The sequence below is a fragment of the Scomber japonicus genome, chromosome 14, assembly GCF_027409825.1.
Source record: "Scomber japonicus isolate fScoJap1 chromosome 14, fScoJap1.pri, whole genome shotgun sequence".
Lineage (NCBI taxonomy): Eukaryota > Metazoa > Chordata > Actinopteri > Scombriformes > Scombridae > Scomber > Scomber japonicus.
This window is the reverse complement of record NC_070591.1, coordinates 16,561,019-16,587,296: the sequence shown is the minus strand read 5'-3', so window position 1 is coordinate 16,587,296 and position 26,278 is coordinate 16,561,019. Positions and strand designations below refer to the sequence as shown.

General features: G+C 40.2%; 1 protein-coding gene across 6 annotated transcripts in view; it reads left to right on the top strand.

The window, feature by feature from the left end:
• Window positions 1-25,936, top strand: part of kcnma1a (potassium large conductance calcium-activated channel, subfamily M, alpha member 1a) — a 132,530-nt gene extending 106,594 nt beyond the window's left edge. For 2 of the 6 annotated variants that reach the window (XM_053333416.1, XM_053333417.1), the window contains 11 exons: window positions 5,717-5,810; window positions 9,831-9,954; window positions 11,102-11,326; window positions 11,874-12,066; window positions 15,098-15,211; window positions 18,561-18,691; window positions 20,568-20,762; window positions 21,236-21,354; window positions 21,634-21,858; window positions 23,029-23,057; window positions 25,785-25,936. In XM_053333416.1, the coding sequence (XP_053189391.1) occupies window positions 5,717-5,810; window positions 9,831-9,954; window positions 11,102-11,326; window positions 11,874-12,066; window positions 15,098-15,211; window positions 18,561-18,691; window positions 20,568-20,762; window positions 21,236-21,354; window positions 21,634-21,858; window positions 23,029-23,057; window positions 25,785-25,936 (1,601 nt within the window). Of the gene's footprint in view, window positions 1-5,716; window positions 5,811-9,830; window positions 9,955-11,101; window positions 11,327-11,873; window positions 12,067-15,097; window positions 15,212-16,577; window positions 16,662-18,560; window positions 18,692-20,567; window positions 20,763-21,235; window positions 21,355-21,633; window positions 21,859-23,028; window positions 23,058-25,784 lie in introns of all 6 variants that reach the window. The other 4 variants (XM_053333419.1, XM_053333420.1, XM_053333415.1 and 1 more) reach the window with 3 other exon arrangements.
• The last annotated feature ends 342 nt before the right edge of the window (window positions 25,937-26,278 follow it).

Below are 26,278 nucleotides of genomic sequence, written 5' to 3'. Positions count from 1 at the left end.
GCATGTGCACATATTGTGTGTGTAGTGACATGCACTTCCCTCTCTGTGTCTGTGCATTTGTGTGCATCTGTATCTCATTGCTGGGGACCTTATCCATCCTGACATGGAAATTATGTTTGCATTTTCATTTTCCCAGCCCTGCTGGTCCGTCAACAAACTTGCCCTGACAGCTCCTGTCCACCAGGCAGGCTTGGTCCCCCCTCCTACCCTCTGTCCTATGCCGCCTCGCTACGCCCCAGATGCTAGCCAGTTAGTCTGCCGCCTCTGCGGTGCAGGCAGATTGCTAGAGACAGATGCCAGGGCCACTGTGGGTCGCTGTTTGAGGATCTGTGTCATAGGCCAGCCCTGGGCTCTCATTGTGACCTTTACTGCTGGAAGAGACTCGGGGAAAGAGTGGGGAGTGTCAGCAGCTCAGAGCTCAGTTCAAGTGCTCACTATACCAATACTCCTATTGGTACCAGTCTTCAGTGCCTCCTCAGTCAATGTCTTGTAAAATGAATTCCAAATTAATAGTACTGGCAGAAGTGGAAACCTTTTAAAAGTGTAGTGTTAAACCCATGTTTAAAAATGTCCATTATTTTTAACATGTAAAGATCAAAACTCTTTGCGCTTGTGTGTCATTGTGGCTGTTTTGAGTAGCAAGTGTCTGCTGTCTGTGTTTTGGATGTCTACATGCTTACTACTAGAGTACTGTATGTAGTTGTTTCCCATTGTGGCTTTATGTGTTCTGTCCATAGACCCCACAATGTTCATTACAGTTGAATGAATTTTTTTTTAAAAAGTCAAAGTGTTTAATGGCTATCTAAATGAGAAATATTACAAAAATGAAATAAAATCAACCATTAGACTGCCATTATATATCATTAAAGGTTTAGTACACTCTCTTAAAAGCATGGCTCACTCTGAGAATCGACAGTTTATTTCATTCACCCGTCTGCCTTTTTGTGTGCCATCATGCCCTACTTAAATAATCACCACCATTAGGGTTTTTTCTTCCTCTGTTTTCATTATTTGTAGCCTTAATTTTTGGTTAATGAACTCATGCCTTTCACTGATTGTACTTCATCATAGTTACATTTGGTTTCATTTCAATTCACCGCACTTATGTTGATGTCTCTATTTCCTAATGTGTTCGTTTCATTACATCATTTCTCCCTCTGTGTGACCTGCCACTTGTCTTTGCATTCTCCTCAGCCAAATATAAGTATAATGGATATGTCAGATCACGTAAGTGTGTTTTCTGTCCTTCTCCATACTGCTCCAGCTCTGTGTTTAGACTGCAGACCCCTCACTAGTATGTCATGTAACATAAGTACTGATGCTTTGCCTTAGTATTTGCCTCTTTGTCAATTATTCGTTTAGAATATACTGCTGTTGTGTTGTGTTTTATACTAAGTAAACCCATAGTTTAACCAGTGTTAAATTCAATGTTTAAGTCAGACTGTTTATTCTAACTTACATATCATTAAATATTTTTTAAAATATGTTGACAGTTAATTTCATATTTAAAACTCCACTAGTAAATAGTTCCTGGCATTTATAATTTATAAGAAATTCTTTTGTGTTTGATAATTCCTTGTAGTTCCATGAACTATTCTTTTTGTATTGTGCTGCATGTAGCAGCAGATGGCACTACAACACCAGGGAACAGTGGAAGTCAAAAAGAGGCTGGCGTTCGATTCAAAGCTGATTGCAATTTAGGTAAATCTTTGGTAAATTATAATTGTTACTAATGGTTAAGAATAAATTTTAGTTTTGAAATGCTGACATTTTATATGCATATTTTTATTTAATGTACAATATTTGTTCTTATAAGTATATTCATACAGTATGAAGACATTTTTTGTTTCCTCGTTGAAATACTGGCTGCCTCTGTAGCAAAACAGAAAAGGAATTGCAATAATCAAAATATCAGTTTTATTTTTTTTACATTTAACTGTAATAACACATCAATGCATGGCCTAAAAAAAAGCTATTTTATGCAACTGCAATGCAGATGAAGAGCAATGCTTGCTCATGCAGCAAACACGGTAAAGGCAAAGCCGGCTTAGCTCACACAGAAAAGTAAACATTTTACTTGTTATTCCTTTGCCTCATCATCCAGTTTACATTGGGTCACAGCGATCTGATAAGACTTGCATGCAGGACAGTACCGTCATGTGATTAGCATTTCAGGAAGGGACAGTTGCCGTCTGGGTTGTTCAGAATGCACAGTGGACCTGCCAGGGCGGGTGAACGCTCTCTAACGCTGCACGTGTTTGACAAGGGCCAGATGAATCCAGGAGCTATCGGTGGCGCCCTGTAAATCAAGGAGGCAGCTGACGGCTGGGATAAACGTCTGTTTATTGCCCAGGGCCACCCAAGCATGCTCTCTCCTCCAAACAACCAACCATCCACCCTTCTACCAAAGGGAGGAAAAGGGCTCCTCCTCTCCCAGTCAACTTTGCAACCAGATATTTGATTCATCTCCCTCTCTTGTCTTCCTGCAGAGAGCCATTACCTCTTCAATACATACAAACATACGTTTTCACTCTGTAGACTTAGTCTGATTGTGTGTGTGTGTGCGTTCGTGTGCACACGCGCTGTTGTGTTTGGTGGGACTGGGTGAAGGTGTGCGTGCATTTGAACATGAACAGAGTATTTATCCTCACATTAAACACAGCAGGTTGTCAGAGGAAATTCTATGATTGCTGTCAAAGTTTTAAAAAAAATCAGCAGAGTTAGAGACAAAAATGACTGCATTTTTGGTCTGGAATTCAAACACATTTCTACACATAATCCAAAATGAACCCTTTACATGTTTAATGATTACAGTTTTTAAATTAATGATATTATAAATTATTAGTTATGATTTTATATTTGTTGAAAGGAAAGTACTCTGCTACACATTATGCTTGAAATGACACAATATGTGATAAGATCTGACTGGCTGTAGCCAAGCCGTGTCTCTGCTTTGTTGTACCAGAAAGTGTAGCGCAACCCGAGAAATAAAACTGAAGGGCTTCTAATTAATTCATGTTTGTCACAAATGCAAACTAAATGTCGCTGTGAAAGCTTCAGTTGGAGCGCATGCCATGATGATGAAGTTAAATACAAATTAAGTTTTAACACTAGTTTTGGAAAAACGATAAATCATTTTTTAGCTTTTAGGAATAAACCCGATTAAAAGTGAAATGAAAGCCCATACACAAAAATATTAACCTACTTTATTTAAAAAAAACAAGCTTCATCACATATTTAGTTTTAAATTGATGCATATTTTTCTTTCTTACCTTTTGGCTTGTTAACATGCTACACTAAGATTATTAATTTTTGTTTTAAGTAATTTTACATGAAATCTCTGATATAACGATTGTATAACTTAAAAACTAATGAAGGAAAATGTGAGAGTATTTTTATTATTTTTTTATTTTTTACTGTTTAATAATATAGTATAATTACTAACTAATTTATCAGCATTAAGACAGGCTTTCTCACACTTTTTATTCTCCATTGTTTGACAGTAAAGGATGAAGTTAGACCGTCTTTTCAAAAACGATCACTTAAAACCACCGGCTGCACCTCCAACTCCATCACCTCAAATGCATTCCTTCCCAACACCCTGCACCACAGCCAGGACCCCCCGGTCAGCCCAGGCACTATCAACATCCCCCTTGTTAATAATCGTAAAGGAAGCCTGCTCCCCATGGGGCCGAGGCCTGGGGCTGACCGCTCACAACTGCGCCTCAGTATCTCAGGCCCAGGAGACACGATGGCCAGATCCCTGGCTGAGAGTCGGCTGAACCGGGCCCGCAGTCTGCCGGTGAAATACCGCTACCACCCCAGTAATGCCATGCTGCTCAGTCACAGTAGGCACTGTAGGTTACCCCCTTAGCGGGATGCATCAGTCAGTAACCCCGCCTGTACCATCCCTTCATTTGTGCTGTTTGCTGCATGACGGTTCACTCTGTTGGAGCTGCTGCTGTCGATGCCACCACTGCTTTGCACCGATTTGCCTGCCACTGTAGTGGCTGCTTATGTCTGGGTAACTTTTAAACTAAGGAGTGCTAAAACATGAGAATTTAGATTTGACAAACAGGTGTTGCTTATCAGTATTTATTTTCAATAATGTTGCAGGAGTTGTGAGCTCTTTGTACAGAGGGAACTGAGCTTTGGGAGCTGAAATATAGCATATACTGAAGTTTTTTATCAATTACTGTCAAACAGCCATTCTGTCAAACAGTATGGTTAGGAATACATATTATTATTTATTATTAGTATTTTCAAAGATAGTTCATTAGAAAGATAATTATTTGTAAAGTGGACAGTGCTTGTGATATTAGCTATTTCACATACCAAACTGCATAAAGGAAATGTCAGAGAATGACATTTTATTAGAAGGCAGAGTCATATTTCTTATCTTTTATTAGCAGAATTAGGTGACAGCCTAGAATGGGTGCTCAGACAATAATGAAATTCCACATGCTTGGAATAGTCACGGCTTGCAGTGTGCACATTGATTTGCACTAATATCATGCTGTGTTATTGATTTCTAACTAAAGGACTAATATGGGTTTGAAGTGACGTGCACTTGGCATTTGCGCTGGGAGAGTGCAGAGTGGATAAGAGTATCTGGGTGCCTGTCTGAAAGCTCTTGAAACTCACAGACAGTAGTGAAGATCAGACTACTGTTAGCTTGACTGAAATCTTTAGACGGCTGGGCCTGGCCTCACTCTGGCTGCTCTTTCTTGTCCTCTCTGTCTGGGACTATAGCAAAGTTTGAAAAGTAGACGTTTTTTTTTTCATTTCACAACACATAAAACCATGATTGACTGGAAACTGAACTTAAATCAAAATAATATTTAAAAAAAAAATGTGGCTGTGGCTCAGCGTCCTGCAAACGCTTAACACCAAAGTCTCAAACACAAAAATGGAATATTTAATCTTACATAAATCATTTATTTTCATTCAAGTTTTAAGGCTAGTCCAGACATTCTTCTACTGGAGGATTATGTGCATTCACATGCTGCTTTTGAAATGCATAGCTCACTAATTTATACCCTGTTAGTGTAACCTGTCTTTCATGATGTGTGTTGACTGCTAAGTGTTCTCTTGGCATGGAGGTAGACCTGTAGAAGAGCCATTCTCTGCTTTAGTTAGAACTTGAATAATGGACTGGGATTCATATAGTTTTTAATGTAAAAACAACCAAAACAAACAAAACTACCCATTCAAGATCCATCCATCCATAATCATTGTCATTGCTTTTGCCTGTGCCCCACTGACAATGACAGTCTGTACCATCACATGGCAATTAATGGTGCAGGTAAGCATGGTCATTCTGATGCAGACTGCTAGAGGTCCAACCACCTGCACAATTTTCGGGGTGTACTGAACAGATGCAGTAATGAATCACTGAAGGCCCTGAAAAAGTGCACTTTAGAAGAGTTAAATGCGGGGTTTTTGGAATGTGAGCCTTCTGTGAGATTTTCAGGTCATACATTGGTTTTTCTCCGTGGTTTTCTCCTGCCTTTCTCAGATTTACCTTTGTCCATTACTAATGCTTTATCTGTATTTTCTCAACTTGACACTGAATTATTAATTTTCCTTTTCTTCTGTTCAGTTTTTTGTTTGTTTGCAATGATTAATTGATTGTTGGCAAGTTTTTTCATGTCAGGTCCAGCACACTTTCCCAGCCATCTGTCTCTTTTCTGACAATCTGCACATGTGTTTGCAGTCGAAGACGAGCATCCATCAACTCTCTCACCCAAAAAAAAGCAGCGCAATGGAGGGATGCGAAACTCACCTAACTGCTCGCCCAAAATGATGAGGTAAGAGACGTTGATTTTATTCTCCTTCCAGCCTTTAAACAGGGAGTGAAAGGAAGTCAGATACAGGGAAGAAAAGGAGAGGGAGGGAGGAATAGATGGATATGTGTGAGAGAAGAGATACTTCAGAGGCTGCTGATGGTGAGATGGTGGGAGTTTGGATAGATAGGAGGGGGCAAATTAGGGGTGCCAGAAGAAGGAGGTAAGAAACTATGTGAGAGAAAGAGGCGAAGTGCCCCGTTAGGCTCTAGCTGTTTAGGATGGCATGCTGTCAGCTGTTAATGACAGAGCTGAAATAATATTTCTGTCATGAAAAGAGGCTGTGAGGAGCCCTTTGAAAACTCCTCTGGCTTTAAAGTCCCAGCTGTCACCTCCTCCGGTCTGGTCCACATGTACTCCTTAAACAATGCTGACACTAATGACACTGGCAACCAATCAGAGGGACCTGCATGGTTACTTTGCCCTCAGGCTACTTTTCTATTGTGGGAACCCCTGTGAGTACTGTTTCTGGTACTTAAGGCCATATGCGAGATGTATCATTACAATCAAATATGAATTCAAATATTACCTTCCTTTTATCCTGTCCTGTGAAATCAAGTTGCTGTTAATTGATTTTGAAAGATAAAATGGGTAGGTTTTTGTGCTCCTCTGGCTGCGAGGCGGGGTTAGCAACGCGACAGTGAGGAAAATACAGGGAGGCCGAGCTGCGCCCATTGGGACAGCAGGATAAAGGCATGGTGGTGAAGATCTAACAGGACAGGAACACTCATAGCTGTGTTGCCTGTCTCTTAATGAGGGTGAGTGTTATGGTCGTCATCTTTATGACTTTACAATAGGAAAATCTAAAGAGAAGGCTGTGTGTTTTTTGTCACACGCACTTGTCACTGTTAGTATTTACGCAGTGAAGCTGCAGTGCAGTAGAAACCCCTGTATCTGAATTGTAACTCTGTTTTCTACTGTCTACTGTGGAATTGAAATCCAGCTGCAAATAAGGGTAATATACAAGTTTATTTTTCATTTCTATCATTGAACTTTTTCATTTCTGTTTTCACTCAGTATATTATTATTATTATTTTGGTTATTACTGTACTGTAGTGTTTTTTCTCTACATTCTAGTTGAGGTCTTTGTATGTTGGCCCCGCTTGCTTCCCTTAGGCAGCTTTCCTCCTACTGCACTGGAATGCCTTGTGTGATTTTGTCCAGTATACTTGTCGGCCTCCCCCTCAGTTCTCCACAAAACAAGCACTTAATAAGCCTTCACACTTGCCAAACCATTAGCCCAACACAGTCATACCCTTCAGTCTAGTTTGCAACAGAGCATCATTTGAGATGCCCTTGCTCAGAGGGTGAAAACTGCTACAAAAACAACTGCTGTAGACACTGGCACATTTCCAGCTAACTGCTTGTTTAAAAAGGGTGTTTAGTTTGCCTAACTTAAAGCACAAAACCTTTTCTTCTCTTCCTTTTCTGCTTAGGAGATGGTCCCCGTTTGCCATGTAATATATGCATCTTTGCTTTGATCTCGCAGTGATAATAATTCTTGCGAGTTATTTACTCAGTTTTGAAAACGCTTCAAAGCGGTGTCAAAGTTTTCTCTGCTTTAGGGGTGCTTCTGTATTCTGCTGGCTCTTGGGTACTGGGATGACAGGTCCTCTGTTATAGGTGTAGATTTTTTTTCCAAGTCTTAGCCCTTAGCGAAACATCAAATTACCCATCACAGTCCACAGCCCCCCTTCACAGCTGCCCCTGTCAACTATTAACACCATATATATTAAACAGTTATGCTTTACAAGGTGGATTTTATGCACAATGAAAAGTGATTGTTTGAGGTAGCCTTAGGGATACTTTATTCTACAAGCAAGTAGGGGGAAAACACAGTTCAGAGCTAGCAAGAGAGCAAGCATACGTATCAAGTATGGTTTTTACAGGACTTGCAGCCTGAAGGCCTTTGTAAATAAATAATGATCAACAGATTGGCTGTGGGCTTTTGAAAAGCATGCCTTTGTCAGTTTGCATGATGGGGAAAATTTTCAAAGCAAGAGGCTGCCTTCGTAGTCTGGCAGAGAGGGATTGGGGGAGCACGCCCATCCCCAGCTTGTGACTGCTGAGTGATACACTGGAATAACTCAACTCTGTTTGAAATATATACTGAGGGAGGGGGGTGGGGGGGGTGGGGGATGAGACACTGACATACTGTAAGATAAATATTTGTCCTATATAAGTGCATGATAAAATAGCCACGGAAAATATTTACTCTCTGCTCTGTAAATTGATTCTATCTGGTCATTTATTTTCTTTTGGGGAATGACCAAAAATAAATGTAAATGAAAAAAAAAAGTTTACATTATATTAAGGAATTTCTTTATTTAAGAAATTGTTATCTGTATATTGTTGTACAAACTAAGGGGGGCACAGTTTGCATTCTAGCTGACCTATCCTTAGCACAGCCGTGTTATTAATTTCCCAGTAGCCAATCTGACATGTCTCTGTGCTAACGAGCTGCATTGCCACCATGGCATTAACACCATTGCCACAAACGTTTTTGACGGGTCATGACTGACGACACGAATCCAATCGCAGAAGATGTCACAGTATCATCTGCAGCTGATATCCCTTGGGCGTGGCACTGTGGCACAGACGACATGTCTGCTCTCCCTGAGCCTTGTGGTAGGTTCAACCCGAGGCAGGGAGAAGGCAAGGGAGGAGGAGGTGTGCGGAGCCTTTGACAGGCTGCCAGTCACACCACTGACAGCTCTGTGAAAGATAGCTGTCTTGGCAGAGAGGTGGAGCGGCAGCCCGCCTGCATGCGCTAGTCAGCCACTGTGTGGAGGCGAGCAGAGCTGAGCAGATTGAAGTGACAGGGGCTCCGTGGAGTTGATTGGCGCAACACACGGCTCTGGATGAAAGATTCAGGCTAAGTGTAAAAACACTAAATGCTGTCAGTGTTATTATCACCTGCACTAACTGATAGAGGGAAGAGGGGGGAAGAGAGGCGGAGAGAGAGAGAGGGTGGCTAATTGACAGCTTTTTTTCCCCCTTACCTTTACTTTTCCTGCGATGGCATGCAGGCTGAAGGAAGAGGCAACATCAAAGCCTTGTCAGAGACTGACAGTGTTGATAGAGGATAGAGAGCGTGATACTGAGAGAGATGTATGCCAAATTCCTGAGATGTTTTCTCCCATATTACTCAAATGTCTGTCTCTCTTCAGTTTCCCTTTTTGAGTCTGTATGGCGCTGCTTTCATTATTTGGGCTGAATTGTATATAAATTACTCTTGTGTTACTGTAAATAAGCAATGTTTATTGAAGAACTGCGCAAAATTTCTGCACAATATCCTGACTCAGTGTTTTGGATTACATTTTCTGGATTGCCTTTAGAGGAACTGTGAGAACATGTCTTGTAGAATAAGTGCAACAACAGTAGAAGCGGTATAACAGGACTGACAGGAGCCCTTTCATGGTCAGTGTTACACCGGATAAAACTCAGCAGCCCACTGCTGTGGATTAGCCTGTTTGGTTGTGACATGCTGTTGAAACATTAATGGCCATCAGTTGGGAAAGCAAAATGTGATTGGGCAAATTCCTGAAATATTTAAAGTGTGAGCCTTTGGAGCTTTTACTATTTGCGCCGCATGGCGTCAGGAACTGGAAGAGAGGGTAAAAGCTGGTAATTGGCCTTGTGTTGCCATGCCATTCAGTCAGTAGCACTCAAGTCTTGCTGTTCTTCTCTGTACCACTGTGAGCACTAGGGTCTGTGAGTTTTCTGATGACTTGACATCAAGGACAAGAAGTAAAGGAGGAAAGATACAGTATCTATGGGACCTACAGTATGTAGTGCAATTGACCCTAAAGCAGTTAAACACTCTGTGAATGGGATGCACTTTTAAGACATTTTATGAATAGATGGTGTTGGTCTCAAGAGAGTAAAGAGTTCTTTCATCTCCCTCATGTTACCACTTTTCCACTGCTGCAGTCATTTCACAAATTGGTCTAACATGAACCTCTTGTTCTGTTTTCTCAGTAGACATGACCCCCTTCTAATCCCTGGAAATGAGCAAATCGAAAACATGGACATGAACGTGAAGAGGTATGACTCGACAGGGATGTTTCACTGGTGCCCATCAAAGGAGATCGAAAAAGTCATCCTGGTGAGTGAAACAAGGGTTTTGTATCTGCATTAAAAAAAAACTAACAACAAAAACAGAATTTATGGGAAAAACGAGAATATAAAGTAAGTATACTCAGGAGCAAAGGTTTCCCCTCAGTTTTTAAGTAATCCTATCACATACTAATATCTATTGAAATCTCTCTCACTGCCTCTCTGTTGTTTCAAGGTGAGTTTATTGTTTTTTTCATATACCCACTAAGGATCAGTGAAGAACATTGCAACACTCCACGCATGAGTTTGTTCAGATGTTTTAACAAGTTTGGCAGTTTGTAAGGATTTAGGTTAACACATCATTTGTTCAGGCAGGACTGGCAGAATTGTTGCAAACGTGTATAACATCTCTGTCCAAATAAAATCTAGAGAGCCAACAGCCACCCATAATAATTAACATTAGTCTAACAAAGACAAGAGTGACTGTGTTGCTTGATTAGTATCAGCAAAGAAGAAGAAAAGCCAACCAGGCAACTTTGGAACTTATGATCCAATTTACAGCAGTGGACACAACTTCAGTTTCAAATGAACTTTTATCATAGTAGCATTTAGTGTGCTTAACGTACACCTGAATTTGCACATCAACTTGGTACGACAGATGACAGATCTTGAAAGCAGGGTTTTGCGTTGTTCTGTGACAACGTAAACCTCACAGAGGAATTTTATTTATACCTGTCTGATTTGTCACAGGGGTCTTTGTCATACATATAGAATGTACCTAAAATCTTACAAACTGCATTTATTGGCACCTGATTGAATCAGCTGCCCTTTGAGAAGGACCATTGTTTTGTCTGTTTTGTAAAACCCTATTTCTGATTATCCAATAAACTGCTTATAAACAGAATAGTGGTTTAACCAAACGTTTTTTGTTATAGATAAAGCATATAAATAGAATGTTTTAATGATGGGCTAAATATACAGTATGATTCAGTTATACTTCATCGATGGTTAAGGGTTTATAGTGAAGTTTAAACCCGTTAAAACTACAAGTTGTAACCTGATGGACATTGCCCAGTTTTCTGTGAACAGCTCTCATTTCTACTCTGTAAATCTGTGTTTGTCTCTTCCACTCTTCTGTCTACACTTCCTCATTCCCCTCTCTCTGCTCTTTTCCCCCTTCCCTGTGTTCCCTGCAGACCCGGAGTGAAGCCTCCATGACGGTGCTGAGCGGCCATGTAGTGGTCTGTATATTTGGGGATGTCACGTCTGCTTTAGTGGGGCTGCGAAACTTGGTGATGCCTTTAAGAGCCAGTAACTTCCATTACCATGAATTGAAGCCTATAGTGTTTGTGGGCTCTCTGGACTATCTGCGAAGAGAATGGGAAACTTTACACAACTTCCCCAAGGTGTCCATCTTACCTGTGAGTTCACCGCCGTAGGAGACAAATATTAACCAGAATCACTGTTCAACAAATGAGGCATTGACATTTGGAGTTACATGCGCATTAAAATCCTGAGAGGGATTGTCACTTTGATTTGATCACACATTATTCAATTGAATGATCACTCCATGAGAGCTCAGTCAACCCCCCTCACCCAGAGCAGTGACACATTCTCCATATCCAACATGGACTTTATGTGTGCTGCAGCTGCAGCACCCATCACAGATGGCGTGGCTTGCTGCCTTAGAGCTTGTTAGGCCTGGCTTGACTGATGATCAGAGGAGAATCCCAAATACAGCCCTTAGCACAGGCTAGCCTTTAGATTAGTCCATGTCTCTGATTCGCCGATGCCCAGTTACATCAGTGGAATGTCATTGCCTCAAAACAAGAATACTTGTTAACTAATTTCCCAAAGCTCCACTCCGCTCACTTCTAAAATTTGTTTTTCTCTCCCCCATGTCTGTCTGTTCTTTGCTTTCTCTCTCCCTGTCTTGCTCTTTCTCTCTCTGTTCTCCTCACCCTGAAGGGTACACCATTAAGTCGGGCAGATTTAAGGGCTGTCAACATCAACCTCTGCGACATGTGCGTAATACTGTCAGCCAATCAGAACAATATCGAAGATGCCTCACTGCAGGATAAGGAATGCATCTTGGCATCACTCAACATCAAGTCTATGCAGTTTGATGACAGCATTGGGGTCTTACAGGCTAATTCCCAAGGTAAGGAGCGTCCTATTAGACTCCATGTGCACTGTTGCCCAAAGGGGACAAGTTGTAGCAGTGAGGGAAGTCAGTGAAGAGAGGAAAAGATTGGAGGGAAAATGAGAAGGCCACATAGGAGGGATTAATACAGTTTGTAAAGCACAGAGTCTGGAAAGTGCTCTTTATTATAATACTCTGCAAGTTTGTTGTGAATGGTATCTATAAACTGACTTTACTGTAACTCCTTAAGACGTGTGCACACAAAACATGGTGGTGATGGCTTCATCAAACCTTTAAAGAGTGTTTATTTCACATAATTTTCTGATGATTTCAGTCTTGTCCCTGGTAATTACATGCTGCTAAACCTCCTTGATAATACTTTTTAATGATGTAATCAACACGACTGTGTCATTTGATGTTGTTCCCCCTGATCTGGTGTCTGGCAGATCATCTGGAACAGATTGTTGATGTTTGCAGACAAACACACAAACCTGGCATCCCATCAGGCCTCATCATCATTAAGCAGCTAGTACAAATCACCAGGCAGGCCAATTCAGCTGCTCCTCATTAGTCACAACAAAACAGCGATACTCGCATGCACACACATTCAAACGCGAAGGTGTTTGCCACAAAACAGACACACAGACAACAATGTCAGTGCAATCTATACTCACACATTCAAAGACAGGTAATATTCGGTTTATGATTAGCCTGAAAGCCATGACATGCCTTGAGCTCAGTACTATTTAGTGCCACCACAGTGACTGTTGTAAATACAAATCAAAGTTGAAGGTCCAAGATGCAATTATTTTTTAGTGCAGAGCACTTCCACATGTTTTAGGAGAATGTCAAAGCTGTTATTTTTCCAGCCTTGAGTGAGTGATATGCTGTCGATAGTAGTGCCACTGAGGAACAATAAGCAGGGGTAAATCTAAGAGCACACCACTCTGGGGAGCAGTACTAACAGAAAGTCACCTCAATATGGAAACCCACTAGCCTATATCGTCTCCCAGGGTCGATGGATGGAGCCTATTGTCATCAATGATTGGGTCTTTCATCAACCACCCATTTCAGTGATAAATACTTCACTTTAGAGAACACACACACCACAGTGACATGCAATCATGCATACACCAGGAAAAACATGCACATACCCAGACACTGCTATTGTATCATAGGTATTGCTTTGGGGATTCCTTCCTTTAAGCGATGCTTCTATTCAGACATTGTCTGTGGAATTTAAAACAAGTAGGTGCAAATGAATAAGTAAACATGCACTTTCCTGGGGGAGAGCTTCTCACGGCTGCTGGAGCATGTAGTCAACCACAGAGCATAGCTGTGCCTGGGGGGCTACAGGGATAAGGGTCTATGTAACCCAGATCTCTCTTGTCTATTGCACAGTGCAGCTGAACAGATGAAGTTACAGCCTCACAGTAGCAGCAGACAGCCAAAAGGAGAGACATTGTGTGATGTGAATGCTGGCTTGTCTGTTTGGGCCAGTAAATGATGAGTTAGTTTCCAAAATGTTACGGTTTATACTGATTATGAAATCCAATAAGAAAAAAAACTAGTAATTCAACTTTTTTTTAATTAAAAGGATTCAAGCAGAAAAAATGTTAGCATGTTTGCCCAATGACTTAAGGTTTAATTGTATAAAGAGATACATGAGTATTGTTTGAGTCATAGAAGTGAATGATTCATGTTGCAATTCAATCATTGCATTAAATCTCTTTTGGAGGATTAGGAACGATCAGCAAGATAAACACATTTAAACTTTTCAAGTTTTGTATCGCTCTGGTTCAGTCTTAGAAAGACCTACAGCTCTCTGTTTGGAACTCAACAACTCAACTTTTGAGCTGTTGGTATCCTGTAACAGATTTTGAAAGCAGCTCAGCAGCAGGCTTCATGTATTCCTGTTTCCACCAACAATCACTTTCTGCTCTACACAGTGCGCAGAACGGAAGCCGTTTTTCTACATCTGCGTACGGTCTTCATGTTCACTATGATACAGTAAGAGCAGTGTTTAGAGGCAATATTCAAAAACGTAGTGTCACTCTCCAGAGGGGTAAACATCATCTTTTATGGACATCGACAAAATGATGTTTGCACTGTCTAAGCCTGTGCTCCCTGGGTGACTCAGAGTGTCAAACCTTTGCTATTCCCAAGTTCAATAATTGGTATAACAAGAGTTGTGGTTCAGTGTGTGCTTCTCGCTGTGTACTCAACTATTTGGTGTGTTTTCTGTTGCAAAGGGCTAGAAGATCTCTTTTGTAATGTAAGCAGCTCATTGAGTTTCTTGACAGGAAAGGCACATACATACGCACACAGGCACACACACATAGAGAATCTGCAATCCTTTAAAAACTTTGTGACCTGAATATATTCCCTGCATTATGTTTCCTTGGTGGTGGCACTATAAGCTGGCGTTTTGCTGTAGTCAGCACTAAATGATGGATGTCAAAACACAGTTGATGCATTATGCATATAGCATTACAGATTTAAGGTGTTTACTTGTCACTTTGAGGAAATGCAAAAATGTGAAGTCATGTGAATTCATACTCTTGTCACTTGCACTTGTATTTCATGGTTCTGAGCCACGCCATTTTTGATAAAAGGTTTTCCGGATCCACTTCACCAATTTTATCGAAACAAAATGAACAACATATAAAATTTATGTCTGCCCGTTGATGGAGGGATGTGAATGCTAAATATGTCTTTGCTGACCCCTAAAAGCAAAGTATCCATGTTGCAGTTTTTAGGCAGGCAGCTTGTTCACTTATCGTCCTCCTCCCTCTTCCACCACTTCCTTTTTTCTGTCAATCCACATATTTGAATGACACAGAAAGCGCACATTAACAACTTCTTGCTGACTGAGCTGACATGCACTATGTATAATGGCATTGATACAGAGTTGAAGGTCATAGCCTGCTTATGATATCTTTTTTAGTAGGACCACTTAAGAAACATTGCTTGGACTGTATTTTTCTTTCCCTAGATTTTAATGGAAAATAAATGCATTTTGTCAATTTGTATTTTCTGTGGTGTTCAGGTTTCACGCCTCCTGGAATGGACAGGTCATCTCCAGACAGCAGTCCAGTACATGGCTTCGTGCGGCAGGCTTCCGTCACTACCGGATCCAACATCCCCATCATCACAGAGCTAGGTAAAATTGTTTATACCCATCTTGAATGCAAATATTGCATGCCATACCCAGATCAACTCATTATTCATTTGCAGACATAAGCATAGAGCTGATCAAAGACTTGGACATCATGCTGCTACCAAAAGTTCCAACTCATCCAAGGTCAAATGGACTTAGGAATGTGTCATGTGGAATTTTTGTTCACCTTCATAGTGTTATTAGCTTTGCCCAACTCGACCCAACTGTGAATTATTGGATCTGACTAGCTTTTGTCAAGTGATGATAATGTTAGCTTGTGGGGACTGGAACATGTCTTTGCTCTGCAGACAATGTGGACTGGTGTAACTTGAGGATGTCAGACAGGCGTTGTTAGGAATATACACTATACGCAACACTAATGCACAAGAGAAACTCAGCCTGATGGAGAGGGTGAGAGAGGGGGAAAAAGGCAAGAGAGTGAAAAGGTAGAAGAGAAAATCTGCCTTGGTTGCAAAATGGGTCCATTTATTAATAACAATGGCAGTGGCTGTATTCCCACTGGTGGTGGGGACTCATGAAACTTTCAGATCTCTGAGGGGCCTTGTAAAGCACCAGAGACTGGCTACTCTGTCTCCCTTGACCCAATTAGGGAGCAATGGAGCATGAGGCCAGCTAAGAAAAGGCCACAAAGAGAAAGGAGCTACCTAATGTTACTTGTAACCGGGCCAGCCATTACCTGCGGAGGGGCTCTCCCATTAGACTACTGACCGCATACGTAATCATCAAAACTAGATGCTATCCATGTTGGAGTCATAGGTTTCTGCCCAGGACTCAAAATTCACCCTGCTAAAAGCTCTGCTGTTGTTCCTCGGTTTGCTTAGAGCTAACGAATTTCCCAGCTACCGCAACACAAGATGTGATAACATTGTTCCTCAGGAAAGGAAGGAGTACACAGAGGAGAGAGTGGCTGCATGTCTCACTGGAACCATATAATGTAATTACATTGTCATATGTTCAGTTTACAGTGCCAGGAGCAGATTAAAGTCAAATTGAAACATAAAAACACGCCTCATCTGAGTTGCATGATCAATTTTGTGGTGCGGCGTGTGAAGTAGGTGTTTTATCGATAAGACCTTGTTTATCCCTTTCACTGTCTTACCATGAAAGAATTTATTGTTGCTGTGGTGGTATAGCCATTCGACAGCTCTGGCTTTGTATCTACAGCGCACTCTAATCCAGGGTGCTTTACTTTTTGATACCGGACAACCATGAATGTCTTAGACTTAGAGTAATTCCGCAGATGACACGAGTAGTCTGAGAGAGTGAAAATGCCTTTCTTGCAGTCTTTGAAACTGTTTCAATAACGACACCATCTCTCCCCCTCTCTGCACTGTCTCATCACCATTAGCTAAACCTGGCAAACTACTGCCATTGGTTTCACTCAGTCAGGAAAAAAAAAGTGGAACCAACATACAAATGATAACAGAGCTGGGTAAGCTGAGCCTTTGTCCTCTGCTGCCGTTCGTTCCCTCGCTCCGCCGCTCTGCTCCTCATCAGCTTGTCTTGATTTATCTGGCTGCAGTCAAGGCCCTCGCTGCTCCCATGGCTTCACTTTGAACACATTTTTATTCTTCATTCTGGTTGAAATTGACTGTCTTGTTTTGGCCCCTTTTTAATGATTTTTTTTTTTGCTTTTTGGGGTTGTTTTTTTTTTTCTCCAGTTGCATTTTCAGAGCATCACTAGGCCTTTGATCATGTTAAGTCTGTCCTTGTGGCTGTTTTCATAGCTGCACCCCTCCTGCCCCTCACCCCCCTAGTCCTCCTCCTCCTCCACACACACACTCACACACGCGCATATCCACCCACCACCCCCACCCCTCCAATCCACTCCTTTGGCCCACGCCCGTTTGCATCAGCCCCTTGTCTCTTTGACTGACATTTCTGTTCCACAGCACACAGGAAGCCTGGGAAGAAATCAGATTTCAAAAACAAAAAAACTCAAGATCAAACCATCTTTTAAGCTGTTTATTTATTTTTTAAATCTATTTTCCAGTTTCTTTTTTTCTCCTCCAGACTGTAGCTCTGAAGCTCAGATATCGGAGGAGTCAAACAAAAACTTGTGTGATGCTCGTTTTTCAAGTTACGCTAGCTCTTAGACCTTTCACTGCCCACTTCTGCTAGAAATACAATCTGAGGAAAAAGACAGGCACTATAGGGAGGACTTAGCTGAAGCACCAAATATATTATTGTTTTTATTTTGTTCAACCAATTATGCTTGACACATGAAAAAAATAATCATGTTATTTCAGTTCTGGGTTCTTACTTTGCCATGTTAGTTCATGTTTTATTTCTGTCATTAATCTTGAGATTTAAAGAAAAAAGTGTGCTGTTATCAGCATTAATTTGACTTCCAGGTCACAGGTAAATATTTGAGATGTATATCTCTAAAAGTGATGATGTGACAAACACATTTATCAAGAAAAACTCTGAAAAACATAGCATGACAATATAAGTGCATGTATTTCTAATGTTATAGTAGCCATTGTTGAAGTCTCACTTTTTTACCGTATTCAACTGATACTTTAAGAATTTTTTAACATAGACATTAAGAATTATCCATATGATGTCTGAGAAAATATTCATATTATTTTCTGTATTCATAGTCCACAGACTGGTCACTGTGTCTTGACTGAGAATTTGTCTGTTTGTGTGTTACAGTATATACAGTATATTGTATATGTAGTTTTTAAGATCAACATACAGTGGCTACTGAGGCACTAATGGAGAAGAAATATATGACTGATTTGTAATTGGGGACTTCTGCAATGGTTATCACTGTGTATGCATAATGTATTTCAATATTTTCTCCTTAAATTGTGGTTTGTTGAACTGTGCATGTGATATACTGTAGGTTCAATATTCAAAAAAAAAAAGAAGAAGAAGAAGAAAAAAAAGCTTTTTCAATAAGTTAAAAACCTTTTTTTCCAACTTCCAAACAATTATAAAATGCATGGATAGCAAGATAGCAAATTGCAGAGAATCAAATGGTCAATCAATATCATGTCAATTGTTTGGAGCGCAAATAAAGTTTATGTTAAATCTTGTGATTAAAAATAAGTGTGACTGTAAGATTGAAAAATAAATAAGCAAAATATAATGTACATCTAATTATACATTATATTATAAGCTCACGCCTTTGATTGATACCTGTATACCTGAGACTTATCTGTTGCATTAGCATGGCATCTCCAAATCTTTTTAATTGTAAATTAAAAACACAAATCTAGAATTGTTTTTAATTTCTGAGCTCTCAGGTGTGTTGGTGTCTGTGTTTGGCTCACTCTTCCGCACAGTGCCCATCTCTAACTCAGCTGTGTTCCCTTTCTCTCAGTGAACGACTCAAACGTTCAGTTCCTGGACCAAGATGATGATGACGACCCAGACACAGAGCTGTACCTCACTCAGCCCTTCGCCTGCGGCACTGCCTTCGCTGTCAGTGTACTCGACTCCCTGATGAGCGCGGTGAGTCTTCAAACACGCTGTTGGACTGTTTTCCAAAACCGATTATTAGTTTTTCACATTTCACATTTTCCAACATGTTTTATAATTTAGATTTTGAGTTTGGTTGCTCTTACACAGTAATGGTCTGTTTTCAAAAGGAGAACATTTCACAAAAACTACATGGGGATGATCTGCCCACTGGGTAATGATTGCATGTTGTTGCAGTGGTAAAAACTGTTGGGTTAGGGAAAGAGGTAAACTCAGACTTGAAAGATGGACCTGAGAATGCAAAGAATTTGTTTTCTTTTGCTTCTTTGGTGGTCATGACCACAGATATATAAGATATATTTCACATTCAATCAGAAACTTATTTTCAAATGGTACATTATCTCCTAAGAAGACAAAGCAATGATTTTTAAATTAAGCATACATAAACAGTAAATGTTCTCTCAGTAGGGAAAAATTACATGTATAGTGACAAGTTTCAATAGATGGATGTTGATTGTCACTCTCACCTTAAGTATTATGCATTGAACTTTCAAGAGCCTTATTGGGTCTTTAAACAAAGTAAGTGTTGAAGTTTAGCGTAATGGCGATGACACAAGCTTGACTGTAACAGGCCAAAGAAATAGTCTTTCATCTTTTGACAATGTCACTGCTGCACCAAAGATAAGATAAAGGAGGAGGCAGGGGAAGAAAATCCCCTTCTATACCTCACCCCCTCCACCCCTTTCATGACAAACTGTATTTTTTCCCTTTGGTACTGTGATGGCTTAATTCCAGCAGCCCTCTCGTTGAGTGAGGGGTTAGAGGGGTGTGCAGAGCCGAGTTGAGCAGGGAGTAGAGCAGGCGTCAGCTGTAGTCTGGCACTGGTCAGAGGTGAAGCTAGCTAATGGACAGTGCTCATCCATCATGAGGCTCTGCAGGCCTGTCGGAGGCCCGGAGAGAGGAGCTGCCACTCTGGCCCGGCTGCTGAGTGACATCGGCTGTCTTCACACGTGGCAAAAACAGGTCCTGATCGGCTTGAAGGACAAGAGAACCTGACACTCTAAGAGCACAGTCAAAACGCTGTTATAGAAGGGGAAAAAAAGACATAGTGTGTAGAACAGTGTTCAAAGAAGTGAGAATAGTGTTGTATTGTATCTGTTTTATTTAAAGTGCTGATCTGACATTTAATCATCAAGTGTTATTTGGCTATGCTTATTTCAAATTTGACATATGACATAATGTTTAAGCTAAGATTATGTTTGCAGAGAATAACTAAAAGGACCATGTCACCTAAATTTAAAAGCACATAATGCAGATAAATTTGTCTTTTTTCCTAAACATTTTTAGATATCTTCTTTTACATTTTATCTTAAACCCAATAAAATACAATTTGTGTAAAAAAACTGTGCCTCTATTATATTGTATAAAATAAAATAAATAATAAAAATAAATACATAAAATGCTGTCAGCACATTTCATAGAAAGTAGTTCTAGTGACAACTGGACACAGTAACATCTGTGGATAATCCAGAGTATATTGAGTTGGGAAAGATATGCTGCCACACATAAGATATCTAAAGCAATAAGACAGATGTAAAAACCCAAGCCAATAAAACCAAAACTATGTGCATGTCTAAATACCACCAGAGGTTTTTTTTTGTTTTGTTTTGTTTTGTTCATGAACCAAACCTTTAAATGTATTGAAACTATAACGTCATAAGAGTGGTGCGCCAGACAGAAAGTTCTGTGTAATTTACAGATCTGCTTCCTCTCCTCCAAGTTAGTTCTATGTGAAGAGACAGGCTGAGGGTCTACATAACAGGAACTCAACCCTTTTCCCACATCTGCCACCTCTGTGCTCGTGATTCTAATGGCATCTGCTTACAGTTATCTACTCTCTTCTCTCCAGACATACTTCAACGACAACATCCTCACGCTGATTCGGACGCTGGTCACAGGGGGAGCCACACCAGAGCTGGAGGCTCTGTTGGCTGAAGAGAACGCTCTCAGAGGAGGCTACAGCACACCGCAGACACTAGCCAACAGAGACAGGTGTCGTGTCGCCCAGCTAGCCCTCTACGATGGGCCATTTGCCGACTTGGGGGTAAGTGAATGTTTAAGCAGAGATGACACGTTTTGGCACTACCCAGCAGCACACATCTGGCCGCCTCCGCTCCTCACGGTCCTTAATCCGATGTGAAGAACAGTGATCACGCAAAGCAGGCCTTAGTGGGTGGAGGGTTTTGGAGAGAACAATGAACACCACCAAGGAAATTCCAAGTTTAATTCGTTCCAACCTTGTTTTCACAGGTTTTTGTCATTGTTATGAAGAACTTCCAATATTGAAGTAATTTGCTCTTCTCTTGAATTAATTATGGCATAATTTTAAAGCATTGCTGATTGCTACAGTCCCCACTGCCAACAGCTGGTATTCACTCGCAAGCAGAATATCCTCTGCAATGCAGAACACTGAATTTGCGCCACAACTTTACAAAGAATTTCATTTACTGCCTCTGAACCATATCATCAGGCTGACCTAACACACACGGATGGTGTCTTTGTTCTGTTGTTCATCAGGATGGCGGCTGCTACGGGGATTTATTCTGTAAAGCACTGAAGACGTACAACATGCTGTGTTTTGGAATCTACAGATTAAGAGACGCTCATATGAGTGTACCAAGCCCGTGTACAAAACGGTACTGCTGCTTTTCCTTAGTTATAAAATGAACATTTTATTGTAATAAAATGTCTGATTTAACTCATGATATAAATTCATATAATAATATAAATTGCATTTGATTGACAACATAGAATTACCTCTTTTTAAGTATGTTTTTAAAGTATGTTATAATTCATATGTAAATGTAATGTTTTTTATATTTTTCTTCATTGTCAACATTCTCTTATTTGTACACAAATATTCAAATATTCAATTGCAAAAGTTTAATCCTCTGTAACATTTGTTTTCCGGGCAGATACGTGATCACAAACCCACCTTATGAGTTTGAGCTGGTGCCCACAGACCTGATCTTCTGCCTCATGCAGTTTGACCACAACGCGGGCCAGTCCCGAACAAGCTTGTCCCACTCTTCCCACTCCTCTCATTCCTCCAGCAAAAAGAGCTCCTCCGTTCATTCAATCCCACCCTCCAACCGGCAGAACCGTAGTAGTAAGACCCGGGAGGCCCGCGACAAACAGAAGTATGTGCACTCACATAGAGTTTTAGCCTGCATGCTAAGTGTTTTATACCTGTATTCTATAGATGTGTGTGAGTGTGTGTGTCTGTCTGTGTGTGTGTGTGTGTGTGTGTGTGCAGACTGTGGTGAGACGTGCACTGATGAGTATTGTATATTGTGGGATTTGTGTTTTGTTTGTGATTTGTGCTCTGCGTCCATGCCTAGTGTTTGTGCTTTTTTCTTCCATAATCATCTGCATGTGGTCTTCACTCTCACATCACAGCAATCACTACATGACATTAACAAATTTACTGAACTCACTCTGTGGAAAGCCGGGTTAAAGACTATGTAGCATTGTAAACATTAAAAACCACTTGTTTGCCTTTGTGGTTGGAAACAAGTTTACAGTAGAGGACTCAAACACAGCTAAATAACATGACATAAAACAACACACACATTCAGTATGTTGTCTACCTGTTGTATCTGTATATTAGATGTTTTATGTGTCTAACTCTTCTATTTGTGAAGTAAATAATTGTTGTTTGTTGAATATTTGTTGCATATTTGTGCATATTTAACAAACATGATCAGTATGCCTCGATCATGGATGTAATGTATTGTGATTTACTTACTGTAGCTGTATTATCTTATGGTAATATAAATGATAGAGCAACATTACTGATACACTGTTACTCATAAGATCATCCCCCATTAGCAATGTTGATATTTAGTTGCCTCTGTACTGCTTTACTGCATGTCCATGTTGGTAGCCCTCTTTAGCAGGTTATTATTTCCTGTTTTGTTTATTATTACAACTATAAGATTATTTTAAATTTGGTGCAATATTTTCACCTACATGTTATATATACACTCTCCCTGCAAAATATACCCTTTCAATTTAAATTTAAATTTGGGAGAATACAGTAAAAATAAAGAAATAAATTGTGACATATTCTAAAAGCATGCAGATTGGTTACGATTGTACTCTTTCATGAAGATTTACTAAATGATAAATGAAAAGCCCTCAATACATCTTAAATCTAAGATGTATGATATAATGTAGCTGAAATACTACTGTAATAAGCTTTAGTTGGGCTGGTAGTCATTTGTCAGTTGTGTATTTGCCTTGTAGACTGTAAATATTACTTACTTACTTACTTACTTACAGTAGATTACTTACCTCTCTTTCTGAAGTGCAACAAGGATGAATAGAATGGGCCAAGGTATGCAAGTTAACGATTCTGCATGACTTAGCAACCTTACTTGGGGTTCCAGTCATAACTATGTCCTCTGTGGATATTGTTATGATGAGAGGAGTTTGTTTTTTATTTATTCTGTTCTTCAGATATGAAGTAAACCATGCCTCAGTTTAAGTTTTGCTTTCATCTTAAAAGCAAAATGTCTGCTGCTGCTCCTGCCTCCTCCCTGCCATGATCAGGACCATCTCTGCATTGCATGAGGTTGAGACGAAAACCCTTCTTTCTTTGTGCCTTTACCTCACTTGATGATATGAGTTTTATTTTCCTCCAGACAAATCCTTTTTCTCCATTGTTTCTTTCTGTCATTTATCATGCCTTTTTATGATTTATTTCAACTTGAGATGGTTTGCATTGTGTGAGAGGTCTGTGTGTTTGCGCATCTTCCCTCCTATTGAATGCTGTCAGATGACTGTAGCAGATTTTTAGAGTTCATATTTGCGGTCATTGAGTACAGTATGTTGTTATTGTACCAGCATCAGCATAAATCACAGGGTAACGACATGTTGCCCGACTTTACAAACCTAGATCATAGCTCACATCTAGGTCAGACTGATTCAAATCCCCCTGATGCAGCCAAATTGCTTACTTTTCCACAGAACTTTAAGAAAGTGTGTCCAGCCCTGTGCCATCGGTCACACCAAGAAAGTGGGTGGTGTGACCAATTTAAAGTCCAAATTGGAGGGGGATATGAGTCTGTGAGTTTCCTCCTTGTAACCCTGTGCGCCTGATATGGTGGTTTGAGGCGACAACACTAAGTTCACCGTATCAGCAGCAGAGAGAGATGGCAGACATCTTGCTTCACCTCAGGCACAATTCTACACATCAAATGCCTTTGCTGTAACACATGGCCCCGCAGCCCTAAGCTTGCTGACATATGCACGCACGCATGCACGCACGCACGGACACACACGCGCACGCCCGCACACGCACGCACACACACGCGCACACACACACACACACACACACACACACACACACACACACACACACACACACACACACACACACACACACACACACACACACTTTGCTCCACATAGCAAAGTTAAAATTTGATATTACAACTTCACCCAAAAGGAAGTGACATGTTGAATGGCATTGCAGATGCCTGTGAAGTGCTGGGAGAGAGTTTACAAACTTCTGACAGCTGGTATACGCTCTTCCCTTTCCTCATACCGTGCTCAGAAACAGTGCTCTCATAGCCTACTTACACATGAAAAGAGTCTCTCCAAAATGACACACTTAAAATCTCTTCTCTCACATAATGACTGCTAGCATGGAAGTAAGACTTACTATGACATGTGAGTGTTTAGGATATTGTACATTTGGTAAATAATGAGTTGGCTGTGAGTGCCAATAACCTCACTTAAAAAAGAGAGAAAAAAACCACTAGTGGCATCTAGCATATAGCATATATGCATATAGTTACCCAGGTTTTGATATACCAGTCTTAGGGATTTCTGCTGCCACCCAAATGAACAGAATTTAATATGTGGGGGAAATAGATTTGTTTTGTTTTTAAATCAGCAGCAACCTTCCTTTTTGTGTTTAGACAGAATTACATTTAAGAACTGGAGTGTTTTAATGCTTTGATTATTTGCCTCAAACAGCTAATGTACTGATTGTACAGATGTTGGTTGTTAGAAGTGTATTCATTGACTGGTGTGAACTCACCAGAGAGTCAAGCTTTTCCTGTTATTTTCCTGTTATTTTCCTACTTTTTCCTTGGTCTCCACACGTGCATGAATTGGAGTCATAAAGCATTGGGATAAACATACATTATGTCTAATTGCACAAATGCATTTTGCCTTAGGTAACTCTGCAACTGATCACATGCATTGACTTTTATGCAACCACAATGCATCTATAGTTGGCTTCTTTCTGAACACACCTTTAGTCTTTATAATCCACACAAAACATGCTTTAAAGAGGATTTGTTATGCACATTTACAGATCTGTATTTTTTCTGTATTTTAGGTTCAACAGGAATATATTTGCACGATTTAAAGTAAAAACTCAACAACTATTTTTTAAACTTATATTGACCTCATATGCAGCCCCTCAGTTTAGTATAGAAAACATCAGAAACAAAAATAACAGGAAATCACAAAACACATGATATATAACCTTTAAAGCATTTGTCGGAACTGTTTCTTTGGTAGATACAAACCCCATGAACTCAGTTTAATTCTCCTTCATTGTATTGAGGTGGAAGCATAAATCTCTCTCAAATGGATATCTCAAAACCTGGGAATGAGACCAAAACTGTGTTTGTGGCTAGATATCAGAAGAAAGTGATAAATGCTTCGTAATTTGGGTGAACCAACCTTGAACTTACTTTATGTTCAGTCTAAAATGGATATATATATTTATATATATATATTTATTTATTTATTTATTTATTTTTAACGAAATTCTTTGTCTTTGTTACATGGTACATTAGGATTCAGATAGATTATATCCATCTACTTACACAGCTGTACTTGAGATAAACAATGCCACCGTGAAAACTTCAAATTGGCTCAGTGCACCAAAACACAAACTTAAACTGGACCTCACGGTTTGATGCTAATCACAAAGAATGCCATGCAAATCAATCACTTAAACTGAGGCAGTATGGTTGTAAACAGTCCCATGTGACGCACTTTTTCCAACTAACTCTGCTTTTTCTTCTTCCTCTCTCGCCTTCAGAAAAGAAATGGTTTACAGATGAACCGGAAAATGCCTACCCACGGAACATTCAGATCAAGCCCATGAGCACTCACATGGCCAACCAAGTCAACCAATACAAATCCACTAGTAGTCTGATTCCACCAATCAGAGAAGTTGAAGACGAATGCTGAACACCAGGTTTTCTTGCTGACTCACCAGACATCTGTGCACTCTTTCAAAGGAGATGGGGAAGACATCACCATTGGAGGAGTGATGATATTGATGATGATAATGACGATGATGGGGGTGTTGAAGACTGACACATTTCTCTACACTCATTCTTCTAATTGAGAGTTGGACAGGAACCCAAACTGGAAGGGATCTCCCATGTGTATACCTTTAACGTTCTTAACATGCTCTTGGACATTGTTTTCTTTATTAATGTATCCATAGAGATGTACATAATGACAATCAAATAAGGATTGTACAGCCCCTCTCCCCTAGCACTTTTTGGAATTATTTTAAGAGTTGAC